The sequence below is a fragment of the Mesoplodon mirus genome (genome assembly GCF_964341445.2).
Source record: "Mesoplodon mirus genome assembly, chromosome: 7".
In the NCBI taxonomy this organism is placed as follows: Eukaryota; Metazoa; Chordata; class Mammalia; order Artiodactyla; family Ziphiidae; genus Mesoplodon; species Mesoplodon mirus.
Window position 1 is genome coordinate 26,649,436 of NC_138983.1, and position 25,896 is coordinate 26,675,331.

The 25,896-nt window shown below is 35.5% G+C and overlaps 1 protein-coding gene across 1 annotated transcript in view; it reads left to right on the top strand.

The window, feature by feature from the left end:
* CCDC73 (coiled-coil domain containing 73) overlaps nucleotides 1-25,806 on the top strand; it is a 137,131-nt gene extending 111,325 nt beyond the window's left edge. Inside the window, exons 13-18 of the mRNA XM_082628345.1 lie at nucleotides 5,053-5,163; nucleotides 9,521-9,655; nucleotides 14,476-14,662; nucleotides 15,746-17,251; nucleotides 20,281-20,414; nucleotides 25,279-25,806. Of these exons, the coding sequence (XP_082484471.1) occupies nucleotides 5,053-5,163; nucleotides 9,521-9,655; nucleotides 14,476-14,662; nucleotides 15,746-17,251; nucleotides 20,281-20,414; nucleotides 25,279-25,497 (2,292 nt within the window). The 3' untranslated portion in view covers nucleotides 25,498-25,806. The remainder of the gene's footprint in view (nucleotides 1-5,052; nucleotides 5,164-9,520; nucleotides 9,656-14,475; nucleotides 14,663-15,745; nucleotides 17,252-20,280; nucleotides 20,415-25,278) is intronic.
* The last annotated feature ends 90 nt before the right edge of the window (nucleotides 25,807-25,896 follow it).

The following is a 25,896-nucleotide window of genomic DNA, read 5'->3' on the forward strand; positions in this document are numbered from 1 at the left end:
TTTATATTTTTACAGATTTTTTCCCTATAATTCATATCTAGTCTTATAGCGCTATGATCAGAAAAGATACTTGATGCGATTTCAATTTTCTTAAATTTACCAGGGCTTGATTTGTGGCCCAAGATATGATCTATCCTGGAGAATGTTCCATGAGCACTTGAGAAGAAATTGTATTCTGTTGTTTTTGGATGGAATGTCCTATAAATAACAATTAAGTCCATCTTGTTTAATGTATCATTTAAAGCTTGTGTTTCCTTATTTATTTTCATTTTGGATGATCTGTCCATTGGTGAAAGTGGGATGGTAAAGTCCCCTACTATTATTGTGTTAGTATCGATTTCCCCTTTTATGGCTGTTAACATTTGTCTTATGTATTGAGGTGCTCCTATGTTGGGTGCATAAATATTTACAATTGTTATATCTTCTTGGATTGATCCCTTGATCATTGTGTAGTGTCCTTCTTTGTCTCTTGTAATAGTCTTTATTTAAAGTCCATTTTGTCTGATGAGAATTGCTGCTCCAGCTTTCTTTTGATTTCCATTTCCGTGGAATATCTTTTTCCATCTCCTCATTTTCAGTCTGTATGTGTCCCTAGGTCTGAAGTGGGTCTCTTGTAGACAGCAGATATATGGGTCTTGTTTTTGTATCCATTCAGCCAGTCTATGTCTTCTGGTTGGAGCATTTAATCCATTTACATTTAAGGTAATTATTGATATGTATGTTCCTATTACCATTTTCTGAATTGTTTTGGGTTTGTTATTGTAGGTCTTTTCCTTCTCTTGTGTTTCCTGCATAGAGAAGTTCCTTTAGCATTTGTTGTAAAGCTGGTTTGGTGGTGCTGAATTCTCTTAGCTTTTGCTTTTCTGTAGAAGTTTTAATTTCTCCGTCAAATCTGAATGAGATCCTTGCTGGGTAGAGTAATCTTGGTCGTAGGTTTTTCCCTTCATCACTTTAAATATGTCCTGCCACTCCCTTCTGGCTTGTAGAGTTTCTGCTGAAAGATCAGCTGTTAACCTTATGTGGATTCCCTTGTATGTTATTTGTTTCTTTTCCCTTGCTGCTTTTAATATATTTTCTTTGTATTTTATTTTTGATAGTTTGATTAATATGTGTCTTGGCATGTTTTTCCTTGGATTTATCCTGTATGGGACTGTCTGTGCTTCCTGGACTTGATTGACTATTTCCTTTCCCATATTAGGGAAGTTTTCAACTATAGTCTCTTCAAATATTTTCTCAGCCCCTTTTTTTTCTCTTCTTCTTCTGGGACCCCTATAATTTGAATGTTGGTGCATTTAATGTTGTCCCAGAGGTCTCTGAGACTGTCCTCAATTCTTTTCATTCTTTTTTCTTTATTCTGCTCTGTGGTAGTTATTTCCACTATTTTATCTTCCAGGTCACTTATCCATTCTTCTGCCTCAGTTATTCTGCTATTGATTCCTTCTAGAGAATTTTTAATTTCATTTATTGTGTTGTTTATCACTGTTTGTTTGCTCTTTAGTTCTTCTAGGTCCTTGTTAAACTTTTCCTGTGTTTTCTCCATTCTATATCCAAGATTTTGTGTCATTTTTACTATCATTATTCTGAATTCTTTTTCATGTAGACTGCCTATTTCCTCTTCATTTCTTTGGTCTCGTGGGTGTTTACCTTGCTCCTTCATCTGCCGTGTGTTTCTCTGTCTTCTCATTTTGCTTAAGTTACTGTGTTTGGGGTCTCCATTTCACAGGCTGCAGGTTCATAGTTCCCATTGTTTTTGGTGTCTGCCCCCAGTGGGTATGGATCGTTCAGTGACTTGTGTAGGCTTCCTGGTGGAGGGTACTGGCACCTGTGTTCTTGTAGATGAAGCTGGATCTTGTCTTTCTGGTTGGCAGGACCGCATCTGGTGGTGTGTTTTGGGGTTTCTGTGAACTTATTATGATTTTATGCAGCCCCTCTGTAGCGTGCTGGTTATTGAGTGGAGCTGGGTCTTAGCATTGAGATGGAGATCTCTGGGAGAGTTTTCGCCATTGATATTATGTGGGGCTGGGAGGTCTCTTGTGGACCAGTGTCCTGAACTCGAGTACCCCACCTCAGAGACTCAGACCTGACACCCAGCTGGAGCACCAAGACCCTGTCAGCCACAGGGCTCAGAAGAAAAGTGAGGAGAAAAAAAAGAAAGAGAGAGAGAGAGAAAATAATAATAAAATAAAGTTATTAAAAAAATTTTTTTAATGTTTAATAAAAAAGTAATAAAAAAAAGAAAGAAAGAAAGAAGAGAGGGTTTCCCTGGTGGTGCAGTGGTTGAGAGTCTGCCTGCCGATGCAGGGGACGTGGGTTCGTGCCCCGATACGGGAGGATCCCACATGCCATGGAGTGGCTGAGCCCATGAGCCATGGCCACTGAGCCTATGCGTCCGGAGCCTGTGCTCCACAACGGGAGAGGCCACAACAGTGAGAGGCCCATGTTCCGCAAAAAAAAAAAAAAAAAAAAAAAAAAAAACGAAAGAAAGAAAGAAGAGAGCAACCAAACCAAAAAACAAATCTACCAATGATAACAAGAGCTAGAAACTATACTAAAAAGAAGAAAACAGACAGAGCCCTAGGATGAATGGTAAAAGCAAAGCTATACAGACAAAATCACACAAAGAAGCATACACATACACACTTAGAAAAAGGAAAAAAATATATATATATAAAAGGAACAGAGCATCCAGATCAATTAACAAATCTACCAATGATAATAAGCTCTAAATACTAAACTAAGATAAACATAAACCAGAAACAAATTAGATGCAGAAAGCAAACCCCAAGTCTACAGTTCCTCCCATAGTCCACTGATTCAATTTTGGGATGATTCGTTGTCTATTCAGGTATTCCACAAATGCAGGGTACATCAAGTTGACTGTGGAGATTTAATCCGCTGCTCCTGAGGCTGCTGGGAGAACTTTCCCTTTCTTTTCTTTGTTCTCACAGCTCCTGGGGTTCAGCTTTGGATTTCGCCTCGCCTCTGCATGTGGGTTGCCTGAGGGCATCTGCTCCTGCCCAGACAGGACAGGGTTAAAGTAGTAGCTGATTAGGGGGCTGTGGGTCCCTCAGGCTGGAGGGAGGGAGGGGTACGGAATACCGGGTGAGCCTGCGGTGGCAGAGGCCAGCGTGACATTGCAACAGCCTGAGGCGTGCCGTGTGTTCTCCCAGGGAAGTTGTCCCTGGATCACGGGACCCTGGCCGTAGCGGGCTGCACAGGCTCCCGGGAGGGGAGGTGTGGAGAGTGACCTGTGCTTGCACACAGGCTTCTTGGTGGCTGCAGCAGCAGCCTTAGTGTTTCATGTCAGTCTCTGGTGTCTGTGCTGATAGCCACGGCTCGTGCCCGTCTCTGGAGCTCGTTTAGGTGGTGCTCTGAATCCCCTCTCCTTGCGCACCCCAAAACAATGGTCTCTCGTCTCTTCGGCAGCTCCAGACTTTTCCCGGACTCCCTCCTGGCTAGCTGTGGTGCACTAGCTCCCTTCAGGCTGTGTTCACACAGCCAACCCCGGTCCTCTCCCTGGGATCTGACCTCTGAAGCCTGAGCCTCAGCTCCCAGCCCCCACCCGCCCCAGTGGGTCAGCAGACAAGCCTCTCAGGCTGGTGAGTGCCGGTTGGCACCGATCCTCTGAGCGGGAATCTCTCCACTTTGCCCTCTGCACCCCTGTTGCTGCGCTCTCCTCCGTGGCTCCGAATCTTCCCTCCTGCCCCATCTCTGCCAGTGAAGAGGCTTCCTAGTGTGTGGAAACTTTTCCTCCTTCACAGCTCCCTCCCAGAGGTGCACGTCCCATCCCTATTCTTTAGTCTCTGTTTTTTCTTTTTTCTTTTGCCCTACCCAGGTACGTGGGGAGTTTCTTGCCTTTTGGGGAAGTCTGAGGTCTTCTGCCAGCATTCAGTAGGTGTTCTGTAGGAGCTGTTCTGTAGGTGTATTTTTGATGTATTTGTAGGGAGGAAGGTGTTCTCCATGTCTTATTCCTCTGCCATCTTGAAAGTCCCCTAGGCCTATGAAGCCTTTAAAATGAGATAGATCTATATATAATGGTATGGAAATTAAGCAAGATACATTCTTCATATTTTTAGAAAAGCAGATTGCAGAACAACATGGTATGTATGATGTGGTTTCATCTCTATTTAAAAAGCTATATTTTATGTACCTGTATGCTTATAGATAATTTCTGGAAGGATACACAAGAAACTACTAGAGTGGTTACCTCTGGGGAGGAGAGCTGGAAAAACAGTAGAGGAAAACTTTGCCTTTTCTTTCTATCCTTTGTGTGGCTTGGATGTTTACCCTGAATGTACTTAGCTTTAATAATGATAAACAAATGAACATAAAAATTTCAGATATATTAGACATGTAGGGAGAGTTCTTACTATTTGTCCTTTTACAGAAGTTTACTTGGATTATCAGCAGACACTGAAGAAACCTAATAATACTGGTGACACTGATTTAATTGCTTTTAAACCCTTGTCTTAGAAAACAGTAGTATTTTTACCCTTTAAAGGTTTTTTGGGAACAGGAGAGGGGAGTCTGGTGGTGATTATATAATATGTTAATTTATGAAGTAATAAGTTAATATAGTAAATATTGAAGTTCTACTAAAAAAGTGTTAATTTGAAATTAAAAATTTAAATTGTATTTAAGAGTTTTCTAGCCAATTAATTTCTGAAATAAACAGATGTGGAAAATACGTTCTGTGGTAGATAAAAATTTTTAGTAGGGTTAGGCTGGATTGTGCTACATTTCATATTTTTCAGTGCTGTAGTTTATATTACTTTTTCAGTACATTAAAACTTATGCAGTGAAACTGAATAATGGCAATGTTTTTATACCCTTTTATAGCCATTTCTTTTTCATAACCTCCCCCTATTTCCTGTTCACTAAACTATAAGCACCTTTCTGTTAATTTATGAAAATTATTGTTGAGGTAGCACATTATCACTGATCTGTATGGCACTTTCAGCATGTTAGAATCAAAGGTCCAAGCAACATAAAACACATCAAAATTCATTAATGTGGTATTGATTATTTTTTGGATAATTAATTTTATTGCAGACCCTTGAAAGAGATAATGAGCTGCAAAGGGAGAAGGTGAAAGAAAATGAAGAAAAGTTCCTTAGTCTTCAAAACAAGCATGAGAAATCACTAGAAACTTGGGAAAAGCATGTAGGTTTATTAAATAGTAAAATATTAAAATATTTGAAGTAGTAGACATTTAAAATAACTACTAAATGCTAAGAAAATATTGCAAAAATAATATAGGAATGAAGTCAGACACATTGTCTTCTTGTACTTATATTTCCAAGAAGTGAATATTTTTAAAGCTAATTTAATAAAATTTTCTGTAATGCTTTCATGCATGAAAAACCATACATATATGTGTGTATTTATGTATATTTTGTATGACTTTTCGTATGTGACAAATAAAAATTAATTTTCCTTTTCACAAAACCATTGATAGTGTTTTAGTAAATGATTATCATAAAGAATTATATAGGTCTTATTGTTAGCTGATCTCTTCAGCTTTCCTCAGCAGTTTTGTTGACTTGTATTAAAGCCATGTTTAGAACATATATACAGTAGTTGGGTTCTATAGTATTAACATTTTATCATGAGAATTGTTATATTATAAACATGACTATTTCCTTAAAGCACACTCTTTATTTTACATTAAATTTTAATTTCAGTGAAGTAGATAATAAAAGTGAAAAGTGATGTAAATTAAAGTTGTGAAATATAAGGTTCACTTTTAAGACTGGTGAACCCCCAAGTCGATTACTCTACTTTATTATCTATTTTTATTGCCTTCAATTCTTTTAAAAGAACTAAAAAAAATAGAAGGTAATTATTTAAGAGTTTATGAAAGCTATATTTTGGGTAAGTAAGATTATATTTTAAACTATTATACTAATTATAATATATAATTCTAATACTATACTAATATATTTTATAATAATATATATATGCATACTATTCTGTAGATGATTTTGTTTGATATAAATTGTTATGTAAGTAATTCTTCATTTTTTGATCCATTTGCAGCTAACATGTTCTCTTAATCTGTATTTTGAAGAGATCAAATCTTCACTGATGAATTTGATAAGCGTTACCTAATTCTCAAAAAATATTTTGTAATTAATTGTATCAGAATACTATAAAATGCTCAGTGGACCCTAAATAGGTAAAGTTTGTCATTAAGCAACAAGCATAGTAATTTTCATTTTAGCTTCAGCTAATCTACCTTGCATCCCAACACTTCCTTCTCATTTCTAAGGCTTAAAAGATCATGGAAATAGTACTGTCAGGATAAGGAAACTATGAAGTAAAAAGAGAATATAAACTTGAATATGCCAGCCACACCAAAAAGAATTAGTTGAGATAAGAGAAAATTAAGCATTTATTTTTCCTAGTGATATTTCAAGTATGTCCCTCCCCCAAGAAAAAAAAGTCAATTGAATTAAGAAAATAAGCATTCAGCTTCACTGGTGAGGCCGCAGTCTATAATTTAGATAAAATTGGTTTTGTCTTAGTATTTTTAGCATCTACAATCATTTCACTTCCATATGATTTCATACTAAACAGAACATAGGTAAATTTCTAAAAAGCTGCTTTGGTTCTATAGGAGTTTTCTTGAATGGGAGGTCAGATCTACTCTTTAATTGTATTTCTATCTTGATATAAGTTTTTCACCATTCTTGAGTGAAGGACAATTATAATGTTGCTACTGAGATCGGATCAAGATGGGTTTTTAAAAATCATTACAAGATACTGGCAAAAATAAGATGAAATCATATACTGCTGTTTAAAAAAAATAAACAGTGAAAACACTGTACAAATTAAACAGTGAATATTACTAGATAATATATTTAAAACTCATTGAAATGTCTTAAAGAACATGGTATGTGTATCTGTTTTTATTTGGCTAGTTATACAGCCAATGGTTGTGTATAGATAAAAAGATAATAAATGGGGATGTTGAGAAATTATTTAGGGAAAGGGGGTATCAAAAAAGGAATTCAATTCACAACATATGTTGAGCATCTGTTATGTGTTAGGCACTATTCTAGGTGCTGGATTTTCAAAGATGCCTAAAAAACAAAGATTTTTAAAGAGCTCACACTCTCAAAAGACAGGTAATTATTAAGTTAACCACAATACTGTTGAGTGTTTTTAGTAGTGTTAACATTAGTATTAACAAATTACTATGAAAGCACAAAATAAATCATATTGTTTAACTAGGCTGGAGAAAGTTTTAGAGAAAAGATGACACTAGAATTTGGACTTGAAAGATGAATAGGGTTTCACCAGGCAGAAGGTGCCTGCTTCCTATACTTCCCATTCCACTCTGTGGGTATTCCATTTAAGAAAGGGAAAAATGATGGAGGCATGAAACTGCATTCTCAAGGATGATGAATAGTCTGATCTAGAATGTGACAGTAGAAATTAGGTTGAGATCACCTTCTGAAGAGTTCTTTACTAAGGAAGTTGAATTTTATAAGTAATGGGAAGCCATTGAGATTTTTTAAGCAGAAAAGTGACATAGATCTGCATTTTAGAAAAATAACTCTTGCAACAGTATGGAGAATGGCGTTATGGAAAGAGATTAGTAAGAAGAATGTTGCAAATAATCTAACCACGAGCCTATGAGGGTGTAAATTAGGGCAACAGTAGTGAGAACAGAGAAGAGGGATAGATACAGGAAGCATTTTGGAGGTAGAATTAGCAGGATTAGTGACATTTTATGTATAATGGATTTTAGAAGGAAAAGGAGTAAACTATGATTCTGAGATTAATATAATGAGCAGAATAATAATGTCACTAATTGACATAAGGAATGTGAAAGGAGAAGCACATTTGGTGGATGAAAATGAGTTTAATTTGGGAACTGATGAATTTATGGTGACGGCAGGACATCTGACTTGAAATGTATATCATGCATTTGGAAACGTGAATCTAATCTTAGGAGAGAGGTTGGGAGATGAGATATAGATTTAAGACTTATTAGCATAAAGATGAAATTTGAGGGTATGATAAGATCATCTGTGGAAGGAGTGGTAGACTTGAAGAGAAGGCTAAAGAAGAAAGAGCATTGGGGAACACCAACATTTTGCGAGTGTTTAGTGTGTGTATATTGGGACAGGAGGGGAGAGGGAGCCTGATAAGAATGGTGAGAAAGGTAGAAGGATAAAGAGAGTAGTACCATGAAAATGAAGAAAAGAGGCTATTTCAAGAATAAGTAGTCAACATAGTCGAGCTACAGTGCTGTTAAATGGTGTGAAACTTGGAATAAGTCCTTTGGCTAATTTGCAGGTGATAGCTGAGAAGAATAATCAGTAGAACAATGAGGGCAGAAGTCGGTTGTTAAGGAGTGGTGAGAGATTAGAATTTGAAAGTAGTAAGAGTGGACTTTATTTTAAGAAGTAAGAGAGAGAGAGTAATTGAGTCAAGGAGAAAAAAGTTAGGAATGTGACAAGAGCGTATTTGTGGGCTGAAAACATGATGGTATAGTGGGAAAGACTGAGACTAGGCAGGAGAGAAGAGATCTTTGCTAGAGCTAAGCTCTAAGGGAGACAGGAGTGACTTCCCTGACGGTCTAGTGGTTAAGACTTCACCTTCCAATGCAGGAGTGCGGGTTCGATATCTGGTCGGGGAGCAGATCCCACATGCCTTGCGGCCAGAAAAACCCAAAACATAAAACAGAGGCAATATTGTAACAAATTCAATAAAGACTTTAAAAATGGTCCACATCAAAAAAATCTTTTTAAAAAGCGGGGGCAGGGGGAGACAGGAGAGGATGGGATAGAGAGCACTTGTGGAATTTTTGGTCATTTAAAATTAAGAGAAACTTTTGTAATATTTTATGACAAAAAGGTATTTTTCTCTTCAATGGAACTTACTTTGTCTTACATTTGAGGTTCCTATGAAGGAGAACCCCCCCCAAGAAAAAGATTATGAAATTTTATAGCCAGTAAAAGCCCAGTGTGTAGATGTAAGTATTAGGCTGAAGAGTCAGTTTCTATTGTACTGCTTAGTGCTCAGTATTCTTCATCTAATTGAGGTAAAATCTGTATATCTAATTTGCAACAAGAAAATAAAACTTTAAGAAAGCAATGAAGTGGTAACTTTTATAGAATTTTTATGATTAAAAATAAATTAATTTTTCATTTGTAACAAGAGGTAGTTTAATCTAGTACTTGAAAGCACAACCCCTAGACTTAGCCTTGGATTTGAATCTTGACTGCCACTTTATATCTACCTGATCTTGGGCAAGTTACTTAACGTCTGTGAGCCTCACATTTCTCGCCTGTAAATTGGAGACTAAAAATACCTCACAGGATTTTTATGAGTATGAAATTATATTTATTAAGTACTCAGCACAATTCAATAAATGGTAGCTTTTAATATTAGTAATTACTTTGGGAATGTTTTCATTTTTTACTATTTCCAAAGACTTGTGTTAATAAAGTATTTTTATACAAAATAAATTTATATACGTGTTCATTTTGGTTAAATGTTATATTAGGTTGAAGAACTTAATGGAGAAATTAATGAGATTAAAAATGAGTTATCATCACTTAAAGAAACTCATGCTAAGTTACAAGAACATTATGACGAATTATGCGATCAGAAAAAGTTTGAGGAAGACAAGAAGTTTCAGGTAAAATTCAAGTATGTTGGGGGTATAAGCTCTTAAAGAAATTAGGACCATCACTGATGATTTTCTCCATGCTTCATATTTTCCATTTCTCAACTTTTAAAAATTAGTATAAACGTATAGTCTGTAATACATTTTTAGTTAATTTTTATGTACAATATGACATAAGGATCAAGCATCATTTTTTTGGACATGAATTTTCAGTTGTAGCACATACCTTTGTGGCATAGACAATTTTTTCTCCCATTGTGCCTTGGTACTTTCTTTGAAAATCAGTTAACCAAATAAATATATGTGGGTCTATTTCTGCACCCTCTATTATATTCCTTTGATTATATGTCCATCTTTAAGCCAATATAACACTTCCTTTATTAGCGTAACTTTATAAGAAGTCTTAAAATGTGGTAGTATAGGTCCTTCAATTTTGTTGTTCTTTTCCAAAATTGTTTTGGCTATTCTAAGTCCTTTGCATTTCCATATAACTTTTGGAATCAGTTTGTCAGTTGCTAAAAGAAAAAGTCTTTGGGGTTTGGACTTGGATTGTGTTGAATGTATAGATTAATTTGCAAAGAATTGACATCTTAACATACAATTCATGAACATGGTATATATCTTTACATTTATTTAGATATTCTTTAATATCCTTCAGAAATGTTTTGTAGTTTTCATTGCATAGGTCTTGCAAGTATTTTGTTAAATTTATCCCAGAATATTTCATGTTTTGGGCTCTTACTGTAAATAGTATTTTAAAAATTAATTTTTCTAATTGTTTCTTGCTAGTATATAGAATTAAAATTGATTTTGGTACATTGACCTTGTATACTTTTACCTTTTCTTTTTCCTTTTACCTTTTTAATTAACTTATTATTGTAGTAGGTTTTTTTGGTTGGACTTTGGAGTTTTCTATGTATATGATTATGTCATCTGAGAATTTATGGCAGATAAATTTTACTTCTTTTTCTGCTCTGTATACATTTTATTTTTTTCCTCAACTTATTGCCCTAGCTAGGACTCTTTAGTACAGTGTTAAATAAAAGTTGTAAGAGTTGACATGCTTGCCTTACTTCTCATCTTAGATGGAGAGTGTTTAATCTTTCATCATTTCATATTATGTTAGCCACAGATTTTTTTGTATATGCTCTTTGTTAGGTTGAGGGAGTTTCCTTCTATTCCTAGTTTGCTGAGTTTTTTTGTTTTTTTGTTTTTTTTTTTCGCTGAGTTTTTATCATGAATGAATTTTTATCATGAGTGGGTATTAAAGTTTGTCAAATGCTTTTTCGGTATCTATTGAGATCATATTTTTTTCTTTATTCTGTTAATGTGTCAGTATTAACCAATAAATTACATTAATTAATTTCTCAATTTATCTTGCATTCCTGGGATATGTATTATCCTTTTTATATATGGCTAGATTTGATTTGCTAATGCTATGTTAGGGGTTTTGAATTGATGAGGAATATTGATATGTAAGTTTTGTTTTTTCTTTGCATTCTTTTGGTCTGTTTTTTGTATCAGAGTAATACTGGCCATATAAATTGAGTTGGAATGTGTTCTTTCCTCCTGAAAGAGTATTGTGTAGAACTAGTGTTACTGACTAAATATTATGTACAATTCATTGGTGAAGCTATCTAGGCTTTTTCTTTGTGGGAATTTTTTTTTTTTTTTTTTTTTTTTTGCGGTATGCGGGCCTCCCACTGTTGTGGCCTCTCCCGTTGTGGAGCACAGGCTCCGGATGCGCAGGCTCAGCGGCCATGGCTCACGGGCCCAGCTGCTCCGCAGCATGTGGGATCTTCCCGGGCCAGGGCACGAACCCATGTCCCCTGCATCGGCAGGTGGACTCTCAACCACTGTGCCACCAGGGAAGCCCTGAATCTCTGCTTTTAATTTTTGGAAGGTATATACTGAGGAGTGGCACCAAGTGATTCCCACCTCTTGGTGTTCATGTTCTTTTGTAATACCCTCCATTGAGTGTGAGTTGGATTTAGTAACTTGCTTCTAGTTAATAGACTATAGCAGAAGTGATGCAATGTTACAATACTTCTGAGATTAGGTTAGAAGAAGACGGTGGTTTCTGTGAGAGTGTGGGTGAACACGCTCTCTGTCTCTCAGTCTGTGTCTGTCTCTCCGCCTCTCTCTCTTTCTCTCTGAGCCGTGTAATGAAGTCCTAGCTATTCTGCCAGAGAGGCCACATAGTGAAGAGGGGCTCTGGAGGTTGAAAGGCCACATAAAAGAGAACTGAGGCACTCCTCCACCCGACAGCCCCCACAGCTGCTAGCCACGGGAGTGAGCCTTCTTAGAAACAGAACCTCCAGCTCCAGTTAAAGTTTTTCAGATGACAGACAGCTTGACTAGACCCTCTTGAGAGACCCGGGTCAGAACCAGCAAGCCAAGCCATTCCTAAGTTCCTGACCCATCAAAACTATGGGATAATAAATGTTTGCTGTTATAAACCACCAAATTTGAGGTATTTGTTATACAGCAATGGATAACTCTTAAAGTGGTTGACCCCAGAACAACTCCAGGGTTAGGGGCACCAACCCTTGGAGCAGTCAAACATCTGTGTATAACTTATAGTTGGCCCTTCATATATGCGGTTCCTCCACATCGATGGTTCAGCATCCACAGATTCAACCAACTGCAGATGTGTAGTGCTGTAGTATTTACTATTGAAGAAAACCTGTGTATAATTGGACCTGTGCGGTTCAAAGCCATGTTGTTCAAGGGTCAACTCTGTAAGTATCCTTCTAGGGTTTCACAGCTAATAGGTACTGAAACAGGATTTGAACCTATATTTATCCAACTCCAAAGCTCCTGGTAACTACCATACTATTTTTCTCCATCTCCTTTGCAAACTTCTCCTTTGCAAGTTTCCCTTCCCCTGCCTCTCCCTTGGGGATTTTCATTAGCATTTTATTCTTTATTCTCTTTCTTCTTAAAATATACTCTTAATCAGTCTTATCAACTTGTATGTCTTCAGCTGCCCTCTCTCTGCCAGTGATTTTCAAATCTACATTTCCAGCTCAGTTTTCTCTTAAAAGTTCCAGTTCTATACATCTAAATGTTCATTAGACATCTCCCACCTTTTTGTCTTCCTAACTCTTCAAACTCAAGAGATTTTTTTTAAATTTTATTTTTTTATTTTTTGGCTGTGTTGGGTCTTCGATGCCACACACGGGCTTTTCTCTAGTTGGGGTGAGCAGGGGCTACTCCACCTTGCAGTGCACGGGCTTCTCATTGCAGTGGCTTCTGTTGTTGCAGAGCATGGGTCCTAGGGGCATGGGCTTCAGTAGTTGTGGTGTGTGGGCTCAGTAGTTTGTGGCTCATGGGCTCTAGAGTGCAGGCTCAGTAGTTGTGGTGCACAGGCTCAGTTGCTCCATGGCATGTGGGATCTTCCCGGACCACGGATGGAACGCGTGTCCCTTGCATTGGCAGGCAGATTCTTAACCACTGCGCCTCCAGGAAAGTCCCATCAAGAGATTTAAAATGATCGTGATATTTTTCTCTAAACCTCCTACTCCTGTTTTCTAGCTCAGTAAATAACACCCACCAGTCACCTAGGTACCTAATCCAAACTCTGCAAATTAGTCTCGACTCTCCTCTCAGTTTTCATAGCCAATCATTCAACAGTTGATATTAGCTTAATAAATAATTCATGAATCTATTTAGGCTTTTCATCTTTGCTGATATCACCTGGACTACTGTGGCATTCTTACGATGCATCTCTCTGCCTCATGTTGTTTCCCCTTATTAATTCAGTGTTTTCAGACTTCTAAGTGCAGCCTATTAGTGATACATGGAAATCAGTCTGGTGGTTTCGTGACTGGCATTCCTTTAAAAATGAAATAAAATAATGTAACATAGAAAACATTAGAATGTATCTCATTGAGTTGGTGTTACTTGGTATGCTCATTGTGTTGTAAAACATATTTATTTCTTATTGCAGGTTTTAAACAGTGAAGTTTGGAAAACATTACTCTAATCCATTCTTTATACTGCAGCCAGAGTGGTCTTTCCAATCAGCTCATATTAATCACCTTGTCTAAATCCTTCAGTGACTTCTCATTGACTTCCTGGTAGAGTTGGAACTCCTATTGGGCCCTTAATGACCTAGGCCTAGTTCAAGCCTCATTTCTCTCCATTCTTCTCCCAGCATCTAAGCTCAAGCTGAAATAAATCCCAAGTAGTTCCACAAAGTAAAACTACATAAAAAGACTATAATTTTGTTTGCTTTTAACATCTGTGAATGCCATTTGTTCTCCCTGGAGTGCCTCCTTATCCCCATCTATATTAAAATTGCCTGTCATTTCTTTTACTATCTTCCCCAGTGGACCATAAGTTTTTTGAGGATAGGGACGATATTTTGTTCATCATTGTATCCCAAAGCCTAGTGCAGTGCTTCCATGTAATATGTGCTCAATATTTAGGGGGAATAAAAAGGTGTTGAACTGATTCACTATTTTAAAGATACATAAAAATACCAAACACTCAGAACAGTTTGCCTGCCATGACTACTTTGCTTTTAATAAAGGAGTGGTTCTTAATATGTGGTATTATATAATAATGTGGAATGCATGTTTGAAAACATCTAAGGCTCTCCATTTTATTTAAATATGATAGACTATACAAAATGAACTTACAGTGATCTTGTTACAAAGAACAGTATATTAAATTTAGTCAAAAAATCATTTGGCTTTCAAATAGAAATTGCTGGATGGTTGAACTGAAATATAGATTCCACTTTCATTAGCAAAGTTTGTTCAAATGTTTTACACTTTTTAACAATCTGTTTTTACATTAAAGGAATCTTTTCTATTTTACACTAGAACCTTCCAGAAGTAAATACTGAAATGTCAGTGGAAAAATCAGAAAACGCCATCATACAGAAATATAATTCCAGGCAAGAAGTAAGGGAAGAAAATACTGAGAGTTGTTGTTTAGATACTGAATACAGAGAAAAGGAGGACAAGAAAGAAGCCCCATTTATAGAAGAAGTCACTACAGGTAACGAAGGTAACCTAAAGTTATATTGATATTTTCTAATTTTTATATTGATCATTGTAGGGGATATCAATTACAGTCTTTGCTTTGAGGACCTAGTAGTATAACTGGAGAAATACTTTTCCATTTGTATGTGTTTTAACAAAAGTACTTGTATGTCTTTTGAGCTATTCTTCAATAGAGTCAATATTAGGGGGAAAAATGCATTTTTGCTTTCCCTTCTCATCACTTATTCATTGGCTTTTTGCATTCTGGTTTCTGCCTTCACTGATTTGCCAAGAATGAGCTACCAATAACCTTTTGATGACCAGACTCCAGAGCACTTTTCTTAGTTCAAATGACCTTTCTGTAACCACTGAAAAATTGACTGATTCGTCCATATTGAAAAAGAGTGGTTTAAAGAAGGTAGTTTGAAGGTTGTTCAAACCTAGGCTGAACAACCACTTGGTGGAGATGTTGTAGAGAGAATGATTGGATTAAAAAGACCCTTCATGCCCTAAATTTGTAGTCCAGATTATTGTAACTATACTGAAATTTTGAAATCTATGGTTAAAACCCAGATGAATAAAATTAATATCTTAAGTAGATATTCTATATATTTTGCCCAAAAATATTCCAAATTTTAAAAATATTTACAAGGTAGTGAGTAAGAAAGTGATGATTATTAGCCTTGAAGAAACCAGCTAGCAAGTTCTGCATCTAGGTAGTAAGAGAAACTACAGTATGACCGTTAGAGTAAATTAATTTTTATCTAATCAGCTGTGTGTTTATATGGAATTGTACCGTATGTCCAAAAGGAAGCAGCAGACTAGAGAAATAACCATTTTGTAATGCCCTCAACTTAGTTGTTTTTAAACCAAAAATACTTACGCTGTTATGAAATAAAAATTTAGTGTGAATAGAGTCGAACATTTTAGCATGCTTATTAAAGGGATCTCAATATTTACATAAAATTGGTGTCATTATATTTGTGTAATACCTTGCCAGTGAAATATTTAAAGCTAAATATGTTTTTATAAAAATAGTTAACATGCATCTTATAAAAGCAGGCTTTTGTGTATAACCCTAAAATTTACTGTGTTCTCATTATAACAGACTTACAACCTTTTGAAAAAAGCCCCAAGAAGAAAATTAATACTATTGTACCTCAGAATGAAAATCAAAGTGAAATCTCCCTAAGCAAAACCCTCGGCATAGAAAAAGAATTAATTAGTCAAGGACAAACCTTGGATGTTACTGACTTTACAAAAGTGGTTACTACAGAAATACAAGACAAGGTGGACTTGGAAAAAGATAATGGGTGTACAGAATTTAAATCACCAAATATTTCTTTTTTAGTGGCAGATGTATCAGTAGAAAGAGAAAAGATACATCCAGAAAGAACTGAAGGATTAGATCATCACCATGCAGATGTACACCTGGGGGTTGAAAATAACAGAACAGCATTTAACAGTATCTTAGATGAGATGGCTTGCAGTACAAATCATAAAAAAGATGTTTCTGAAGATGAACCATTCAAACAACAATTCAGATTGCTTCCAGGGACTCAAGAAAATGACACGGAGAAGGAAATTACAAATAGTTGCCAAACCAAAGCAGATTGGGATTCATCTCTAGATGTAAAAAGGAATCTTGTCCAGTGTCAGAAATATAGTTTACCGGATTCAAGTAATGTTATGTTAGATGATAAACAATGTAAAATAAGACAAATACAACTGTTAAATAAAAAAAGTGAATGTAGCATATTGCCATTTAAAGAAATTTCAGATTTTCAGCAAGTTGGTGATGACACTTCAGAGCAACCTGAACTAACTATTCCCTGTGATATAGCAATCAACTACCCCATTTCTTCTGCTGTTTTCAGTGACAATTTGAACGTACTTTTAAAGAATTCAGATAAAACTGTTAATATTATGCCTATGTTGGTGACACCCAACTCAAGCCCTGTGAAAAGAACTATATATAGGAAAAATGTGAATGATATGCATAACAGTCAAGTTAAGAACTGTTTGGGATATCTAGAAAACAGTATGACTGTTTCCCATCTTCAGATTAACAATGACAATATAGATGCTTCACAAGCCAAAGATATGAAAACTGCTATTCATGTGAAAACTTCCACAGAAATACAGTTTTCCAGTAAAGAGAGTCATATTGATGAGAATCAGATAATTGAAGTAAAAAAAATTGACCTCTTCCCTAATGAAAGACAGCATACATTGTTAAATAGTACAGAGAAAACAGAGTCATTAAATGACATTGTTTCAGGAAAAATTTACAGTGAAGGACGGCTGGAAGAATCATGTCCATTTCACATAAAGCCATCTGGAGATTTAGTAAACAGAAGTGGAAGGTCAGCCTTTGATCTTTCAACTTCAGATAAAAAAACTGAGAAAACCCTAGTATATGTGAATTTTTTAGACCCCAGTTCCTGGCCAAAAGTAAATCAAATTGAAAGTCAAACAGTGAGCACTTCAACATCTAGCATTCCTTTGTTGCTGAAGAAGAGACCAATAGGTCTATTAGAAAACAAAAAGATGGTTTCGTTGACACCTTGTAAAAATGTTGGTGTGGATGATGACAGGAAGGATAGTGGACCAGGTAAGAAAATAAGGGTTATGTTTTAATTCTTTTAAAATTTGTATTTCTACTTATTATTCTTGGTAAAAATTTTTTACCAAGATTGTTTAAAATGAAAATTTATTTATATTACTATATATATGTTTTTTTTTGCCTAAACCTAAAAGACTCCCTATATGTATTGATATGTATGTAAAGTAGGAAAAGTTTTATTTAAATGGAAGTGGACTTATTTTCACCTAAATCTGAGCCAGTATTATCAACATGTACAGAGCTCAATTGCATTTTGGAAATTAAAAAAAAAATCCTTTCATTATCAGAGAACTGAAAATAGCAAAAACCACCGCAAGTCTGGGTCATTAATTTTAGGAACATCTACCTAATCCAAGTCTCTTTTTTTACTTTCTAGAGCAAATGCAGTGAAGTTGTTGATATGGCTTCTGCCAGTGTTATGTTTACTCCTTTTCTTCCTATACTAAAAAAACCCAAAAACCAAAAAACATACAAAAACAAAAAACCTTCTCTCAGAACTGTTTTAGTTTCTCTCCTATGTTGTCACTTTCTTCTCCCAATTTTTTCCTTCTTTCCTTAATTTTTCTATTTTTATCTGTCCCTTCACCAGCACCACAAATCTAGCTTTGTTCTTTTATTTTGCAAGTAATAGTGAGGTGTAACATTAATACCTTTTGTATCATTGATATTTATCATTGTTTGAAACACTTTAAATTGAATCACTTAATAATTATATGCCTGTATTAATACATTCCAATATTAAATAGTTCAGATAGTGGAGACTGTTTTACTCTTTCAAACCACCACATGAAATAACAATGTGCAAGTTTTGCTTTAAAAATCCTCCAGGAAAAGGGAGCTCTCTTGCACTGTTGGTGGGAGTGTAAATTGATACAGCCACTATGGAGAACAGTATGGAGGTTCCTTAAAAAACTAAAAATAGAATTACCACATGACCCAGCAGTCCCACTACTGGGCATATACCCTGAGAAAACCATAATTCAGAAAGAGTCATGTACCACAATGTTCATTGCAGCACTGTTTACAATAGGCAGGACATGGAAGCAACCTAAGTGTCCACTGACAGATGAATGGATAAAGAAGATGTGGCACATATATACAATGGAATATTACTCAGCCATAAAAAGAAACGAAATTGTTATTTGTAGTGAGGTGGATGGACCTAGAGTCTGTCATACAGAGTGAAGTAAGTCAGAAAAACAAATACCGTATGCTAACACATATATATGGAATCTTAAAAAAAAAATGGTTCTGAAGAACCTAGGGGCAGGACAGGAATAAAGATGCAGACGTAGATAACGGACTTGAGGACATGGGGAGGGGGAAGGGTAAGCTGAGACGAAGTGAGAGAGTGGCATGGACATATATACACTACCAAATGTAAGACAGCTAACTAGTAGGAAGCAGCCACATAGCACAGGGAGATCAGCTCGGTGCTTTGTGTCCACCTAGAGGGGTGGGATAGGGAGGGAGGGAGGGAGACACAAGAGGGAGGGGATATGGGGATATATGTATACGTATAGCAGATAAACTTTGTTATACAGCAGCAACTAACACAACAATGTAAAGCAATTATACTCCAATAAAGATGTTAAAAAAAAAAACACACCAAAGTATAGGAAACTTGGGAAGTTATAACAAAAGAAACTTAAATGGATTGCAGTTTACCTAAAACTTAGATCATTCTTAAAATAATCAGAAACAAAAGATTATAAAACAATTTTTTTAATCCTCCAGAACTAAAAAAAAAATAGGGAGGGAGGTAAATGGATGAAATATGTGACTTAATATTGAAGTACTGAAGGTGGGTGATGAGTACATTGACATTCATACTCTTTCATGTATTTGAAAATTTTAATATTGAAGATATTTTAACATAGAGATATACTACATAACATATATAGGTGCTGTATAAATGTAACTTAAAAATAACTATTGTTTCAGAAGTATGATCATGATAAAAATGTTTATTTGGCTAATAGCAATCTCATAGTTAAAGTTGTTGAGGTTGTTGAAGACAGTCTTAGATTTTACGGGAACTTCGCCTGTTTAACAATATGCGTTTAGACCCAGTGAAGAAATATAGATTACAAGGAAAGCTTTACATGGCCTTCTGACTTAACAGGCTTCTTTTAGAAAGGAAATTGAGAAAATTTTAAAAAGAAAATGTGGGAATTAAAAGCAAAATAAGTATATCTTGTTTACTGACATGAATGGAGAAGTAATATAGGGGAAAATAGAAAACACCAAAACACTGTAAAATCTCACTTCACAAACTGTAATTTTCCTGATATAATAAAATGTATTAAACTTCAGATTCCATTAATTTTGTCTGTCAAGTGCTGTGGTTAAGTTTAATGCTGTTAGTCAGTGGACTGGTCTAACATATACCGTTTTCTCACAAGTCGTTTCTTCTAAATTAAATCTCAATGATATAAATTAGGATGGAAGGAGAGATGACTAAAATTCTATAGAAATTCATCTTGTAAAATACTCACTTATAAAAGATACTCCTAAATGTCTTTTAACCTTACATGTTTCTCTAAATCATTGTTATCTATTTATTAACACTACTAGATAGCCCTTTGGTGGATTTTTTATCATGGCCAATTTTTAAAATATATTTTACAAACCTGACTTTCAGTTGGTTCAGACTTTTCCCTTTGAATTGGTAAGATGTTCACTGTATAAATGTCTGTATGTGTAGGCAGTGCAGTAACCAGGGGAATAAGGATAACATTTTAAGGTATGTTATATTGCTTTAGAAGATAGTTATACCATGTCACTAACTTTAATGTGAAATCAGCAGGTTTTAGAAAGTAGCAATAAAAATGTTTTCTGAAATGAAACGCCTAATGTAAGAGCAAAGTCTATGGAAACAAGTGTTCAAAGTGAGAAGAAAATAGAAATTGTTACTTTTTAAATACAAAGCATAGGATCAGAGAAAAACAAGTTTAGTCACTAAAATGAGCGCCTGGAGAATAAAATTCAGTTGTCATTTCCTCTTTGTCAACCAGATACTACCAGCATTAACAGAGTTGCTGACATTTTGAACAACTCGAATATCCATCCAGATCCCAGGGGACAGCCCAGTGAAGAGAGGAATGCAATTGCAAAGACTTTTTGTGATTCTTCTTTTCCCACAGAACATGTAAGTCAATTAAAAATATTGCGGAGCAGACCTTAGTGAGCTAATTCTACAGATATGTGTAGAACTGTGTGCATCTGGATGCTTTAAGACCTAACTGATCTTCAAAATAATATCAAGAGGGCAACATGGCACCGTTTTTCACAATTAAGTTTGATGGAAAACAGCAGGAAAAAGTCACAGTGTATAAATCAAATAGATATAATCCAGCCTGTTTTGGGAAGGACAGTGTGAGGTAGTGTATTATGTACTTATATTTTTTAGTCACCTAAGTTTAGGAATAGTGGCATTTGAGCATTTATTTATTTATTTAAACTACTAAAAAAATAGTTCACTCATTTGAGCATTTAAAATTTTAATAAAAGATGCCTTAAACAATCTAATCAATAGAGTTCAGTTGTTTTTAATAGTGCTTAAGTTAATTTACATTATTTTGGGAAACTGACTATTGCAAAGGAAGAATGTCTATTTTAAATTATTTCAATTAAAACACAGTATGTGAAAGGATCAAATATTCATAAATATATCAAGTATGGATATAAATATTAAGCAAAGTATTTGTAGAGATTATATGGCTCCAAGAGTCCATATGTCATATGAAAAGCAAGTAACTACAACTGACAGATTTTTTTTTGGAAAATTTGTAAGTTTTTTAACTTAGTGTGCAAAACTTTAGTGCAAAAAAGGCTGTATTAAAAAAAAAAGGCTGTATTGTTCAAAGTCTAAAAAACAATTACAGGTATAACTGCTAAAAGGTAACCTAAAAAGTTTAGGAAAAATGACAAAAAAACCCTGCATAGTCACTGTATATTTTAAATTTTAGAGATGCACATTAAACAACTTTTCCTTTAGCACATCTAAAGTGAAAATTATACTACTAACACAGCCTTAACAAGTAATAGGTTCTAACAGTACATTTAATTTCCATTTTTAAATTGGAGAAACCTCAAGATAGCATAACTCTCCCTTTGGGAAAGTTGAAACTAAAATCAGGATTTACCTTTTCCACCTTTGCATAATTGAGCGCAAAAACAAATAGTTTCAGCTTGATGTTCAAGTGTACAATCTTTAAACTATGGTAACTAAAGCGCAGTGGGCCGGGCACTGGGAAATCTAAGTTCTGACCTTGGCTAATTGGATGTCACAGAATCAAAGCAAAAGCAAAAAGAAGCTTGAGTATCGAAGCTGGACACCCATTCTAATTGGGTTGAATACTTAATACTTCTAAGATAATTGTCCTGTTTTCAAACAGGGTATGATGGAACATTTCCCATCTCCCTTTCAAGCCCATTTTTATAATAAACCCAATAAGGGAAGTTCTTTGTATCTGATTCCTAATGCCTTTTCTGTTAATTAATGTTGTTAAGAATTTATATTTATAGAATTTAAAACTTTTTCGTAGAAATATTCCCACAACAGTCCTAGATTTTTTAAAACAGATGAGGCAGTGAAACAAATGTGAAGTAATTTTCCAAAGTCATTAGGAACACAGTCTGCAGTGGACTTTGACTAGGTATCTTGGCTTAGTTGCATGCTACATAACCTTCTCAATTGTCATAATATAAAAAATTTCTTCTCAAAATACTGGTGCATGTAAAACACTAAATGTCTGTTTAGCTAAGTGATTATCACTAGGCATCAAGCACTATGCTATGTATCATTGTCCCAGCTGAACCTTGATTACCAATTAACTATCTAATGTGAAAAAAATTTAAAAGCAGATCAACTCTTGCCTAGTCTACTGAAAATGCTTTGATCCCTGGATTAAACCAGGCCAATGTAGTCTCTATGATGCCTGTTTACTTGCTTATGTACACTTTTCTAAATCAGGGGCTGTTGAATGACAGCTGGCGGGCCAAACGCAGCCGACTGCTTTGCTTTGCCTGTAGTTCTGTGGCTGCTTTTGTATCGCAATGACAGAATCAAGCAGTTGTGAGACCACTTGGCCCACAAAGCCGAAAATATTTACTCTGGCTCTTTACAGAAAAAGTTTGCCAACTTCTGTTCCAAATGAAAAGTGAATTTTATGAAGACTTATAGCCAGAAAGGGAATATAATATTTTTATGCATACTGTCCACATCAATCCTGTAAAATTCTGGGTAGTTATTATGAGCTAATCCACTTTTCCCCTACAGATCCAGAGCAACATGAAGAGTGTTTTTTATTCTTAGAGCAGGGGTTAGGTTGGTAGCTTGCTGCAATCTTGCTTATACTCAGGAATGAGGATGGGAGAGAGGGGCCAGAGTAAGCAAAGAAAGCCACTTATTTTACACAGCCAATGATATTAGGTTCATTTAAGTTAAATTTTAAAATGCACCCACCAGGCTCGGGGAAGTTCTAGGCCAGAGTAGATCTTTTGAGTCAGGCAGAAAGAGGTTAGGAGGCAAGTGATTTTTATGAGAAGGAAAGGAAGGAGCAAAGATATGTGGGAGCATCCAAGTAACTAGAATTACTTCTGTAGACTGCAAAACCTAAATTAAGCTAAATAGGACAAGTTTTATTAAGTGTAAACTTTAAAATTACACCTTGTTTCTCTCTACAGCCAATCCTTCCTGCCCCTCCCACCAAGTAGGTAAAGGGAAACAAACTAAAGCAGATATTTATAAATGTCTCCTTCCTTTTTCAAGATTAAAAGTCAAAAAAACAGGATTTTGGAAAATTGGGTCATTTGTACTTGATATCAAATGCACCAAAACGCTTCAAGCATTTTGTTGGCAAAATAGGACCATTATGTTATATAGATCATCAATCATTTTACTCCAAAATCAGTAGCAACCTACATTTAGATTTGGTCTATTTCTCTGTTAACTATTCTCAGTAGTGCATGGAACTGACACACTGCCCACTGCACTTAGGAAGCAGGTTCTCAGTGTTGCATGGATGACTAACATTCATTTTGGCCCTGTGAGATACATGAAGTACGCTGAACACTTATATGCCAGACATTATGAGAAATATACATTTATGTACATTTTTATCCATTATGTTAACTCTTTACAGTAACAGCATTTTGTAACTAAAAGAAGCTGAGAAAACTGAGGCCCACAAAAGTTAAACGACTTAAGGTCTCTTGGTGGTCCTGTGCTGATACTTTTTTCATCTGTTATTTCATAGGAACACAGGCAATCAGACAAATATGAACCCAGCATTACCCTAAAGATCAGAGGCTAAGACTCTGAGGGGACTGGTGGCTGACTAGAATTCTCAGGAACCAAACAGAGCAATCCAAAAGTTCCCTTTAGGGAACTGAGGTTAAATGTAAACATTTAAACTCATTTTAAAAATTATTACTATATAATCTCACTTTGAAAACACAATGTTACAAATATGCCATTTTTATCAGATTGGAAAAGATTTTAATGTAAGGCAGTACTCAAAGATCTTCACAAAGATTTATGAAATGACATTCATTATAGCCTAATTTATAACAGTAAATGTTTTCCAACAACTTAAATGTCCAACAATATATTAAATTATGGAACATGGAATATGATGGAGCCATGCTCTTTCTAGAGGGAAATGTTAAAAATTTTTTTTTACCCAACATAGAAAATGATATAAATGATACAATTTTTTTTTTCCCCCCTGCGGTACATGGGCCTCTCACCGCTGTGGCCTCTCCCGTTGCTGAGCACAGGCTCCGGACGCACAGGCTCAGCGGCCATGGTTCACGGGCCCAGCCGCTCCGTGGCATGTGGGATCTTCCCGGACTGGGGCACAAACCCGTGTCCCCTGCATCGGCAGGCGGACGCTCAACCACTGCGCCACCAGGGAAGCCCTGATACAAATTTTTTGCAAGTGTGTATATAGAGGAGTCCTGAATATTTACATCAAAATGTTTGATGGTGGCTGGAATCTTGGGAAATTTTAATCTAATTCTTATCCTATTCCATACCTCTAAAATATATTCCCTTTCAACAGAGGATTTTATCTGAGAATCTGAGAAGACCATAAAAGATTTTTTTCAAGAAATTAATTTTTGATAGGGATAAATTGGAAACATGTTAACAATAGCATAGTTAAATGATCACACATCCATAAGAAGTATTTTGCAGCCACTGATATTTGCTTATGAGAAATTTTAATGACCTAGGAAACAACTCACAGAGGGAAAAACCAAGATATAAAATTCTAGATAGAATGGTCAAATACGCTAATAGAAAGACTAATAGCAAACAATACCAAAATGTTGACAGATCTCTCTGGATCGTGGATTACTAGTGATTTTTAATTTCTTTACACTTTTCTCTATTTTCTACATTTCCAGTAATTATTTTATAATCAGAAGAAACCTTAAAATGGAAAACTTATTTAACACGGTATTAGAAGTACGACCCAATGTGGTGCCTTGGAAACATGCCAGCTTCCAAATACCTCATTGCTCTTTCCTGTTTCTCCAACAATGGTGTTCTGAAGCGAAAGAGGAAACATGAAGTAAAAGGCAGTTTTTATATGGCAGTTTACTTCCGTTAGCATTTTAAATTTTCCCCTGGCTTTGATAAAAGTTACAAAACATAGACATGTTTGGGAAGGGAAGGGGAGTAGAACACAAAATAGATTTTTATCTGCATTGTTTTAAATATGTTTTCTTTCAATATAAGCTTAAGACCTTGAAGGAAACGTTTGTGGTATTCCTGGAATACATTAGGGATCCTGAAGAGCTACTACATAAGCCTACAGATTCACATTTTATAGTTTTTTGGTGCCAAAATTACTAAGGTAGTTGTTGAAAATTAGCCAAGAAAACGGTGGCTTTTATCACATACTCATAATTGCAGCAGAGGCTTAAGGATTTTCTTGAAACTTGATGATTGTTTAGAAAATGGGTAAAAATTTCACTGGTAAAACAAGTTTGGTATTTCCTAGGTGAAAACAAAGCCTCTGAAATCAACCCTGCCACAAAGCCATTTTCAGGCAATCAAGATTAAAACCACTACTGGTTTGGCTGCGTCTTCTACTGGTGAAGATGACTGGCAGAGCTTGGTAACAAATCAAATAAATGAAATTGAAAAGTTTCTAAGCTCCGAAAATGACAACCAACCTAAAAAAAGAAAAGCAGAAGAGATGGTAGGAAAAACTGATTAAAATAATGTTGATAAATGCTTTCAGTGGTGAACTGACTTAATTGAAATGTTGATGTGGTTTAGACTAGAATACGACTGTTACATCTAAAACTTTATAGCTGTAGTCAGTTTTCCAACTTTTTCTGTGATGAAATTGTGTTACTGTTAACGTTTTCTCTTAGTAAATGCTTCATTTAAGATAGCTAAGACTGCAAGGTTTGATGTTAGCATTGTTTCCCTTAATTAAATCTGTCTTTCCTCCATATACTTTCATCAAAGCTCTTGCTGCACACTCCAAAACCCTTCCTTACAGAATACAACTTATGTGTTACACAAAACAGACGTAGTGACCCTTTGTAATTTATTACTTTGTATGCTCTGAAGATTGTGATTTCTTTTAAATTTGAGACAATAACTATCC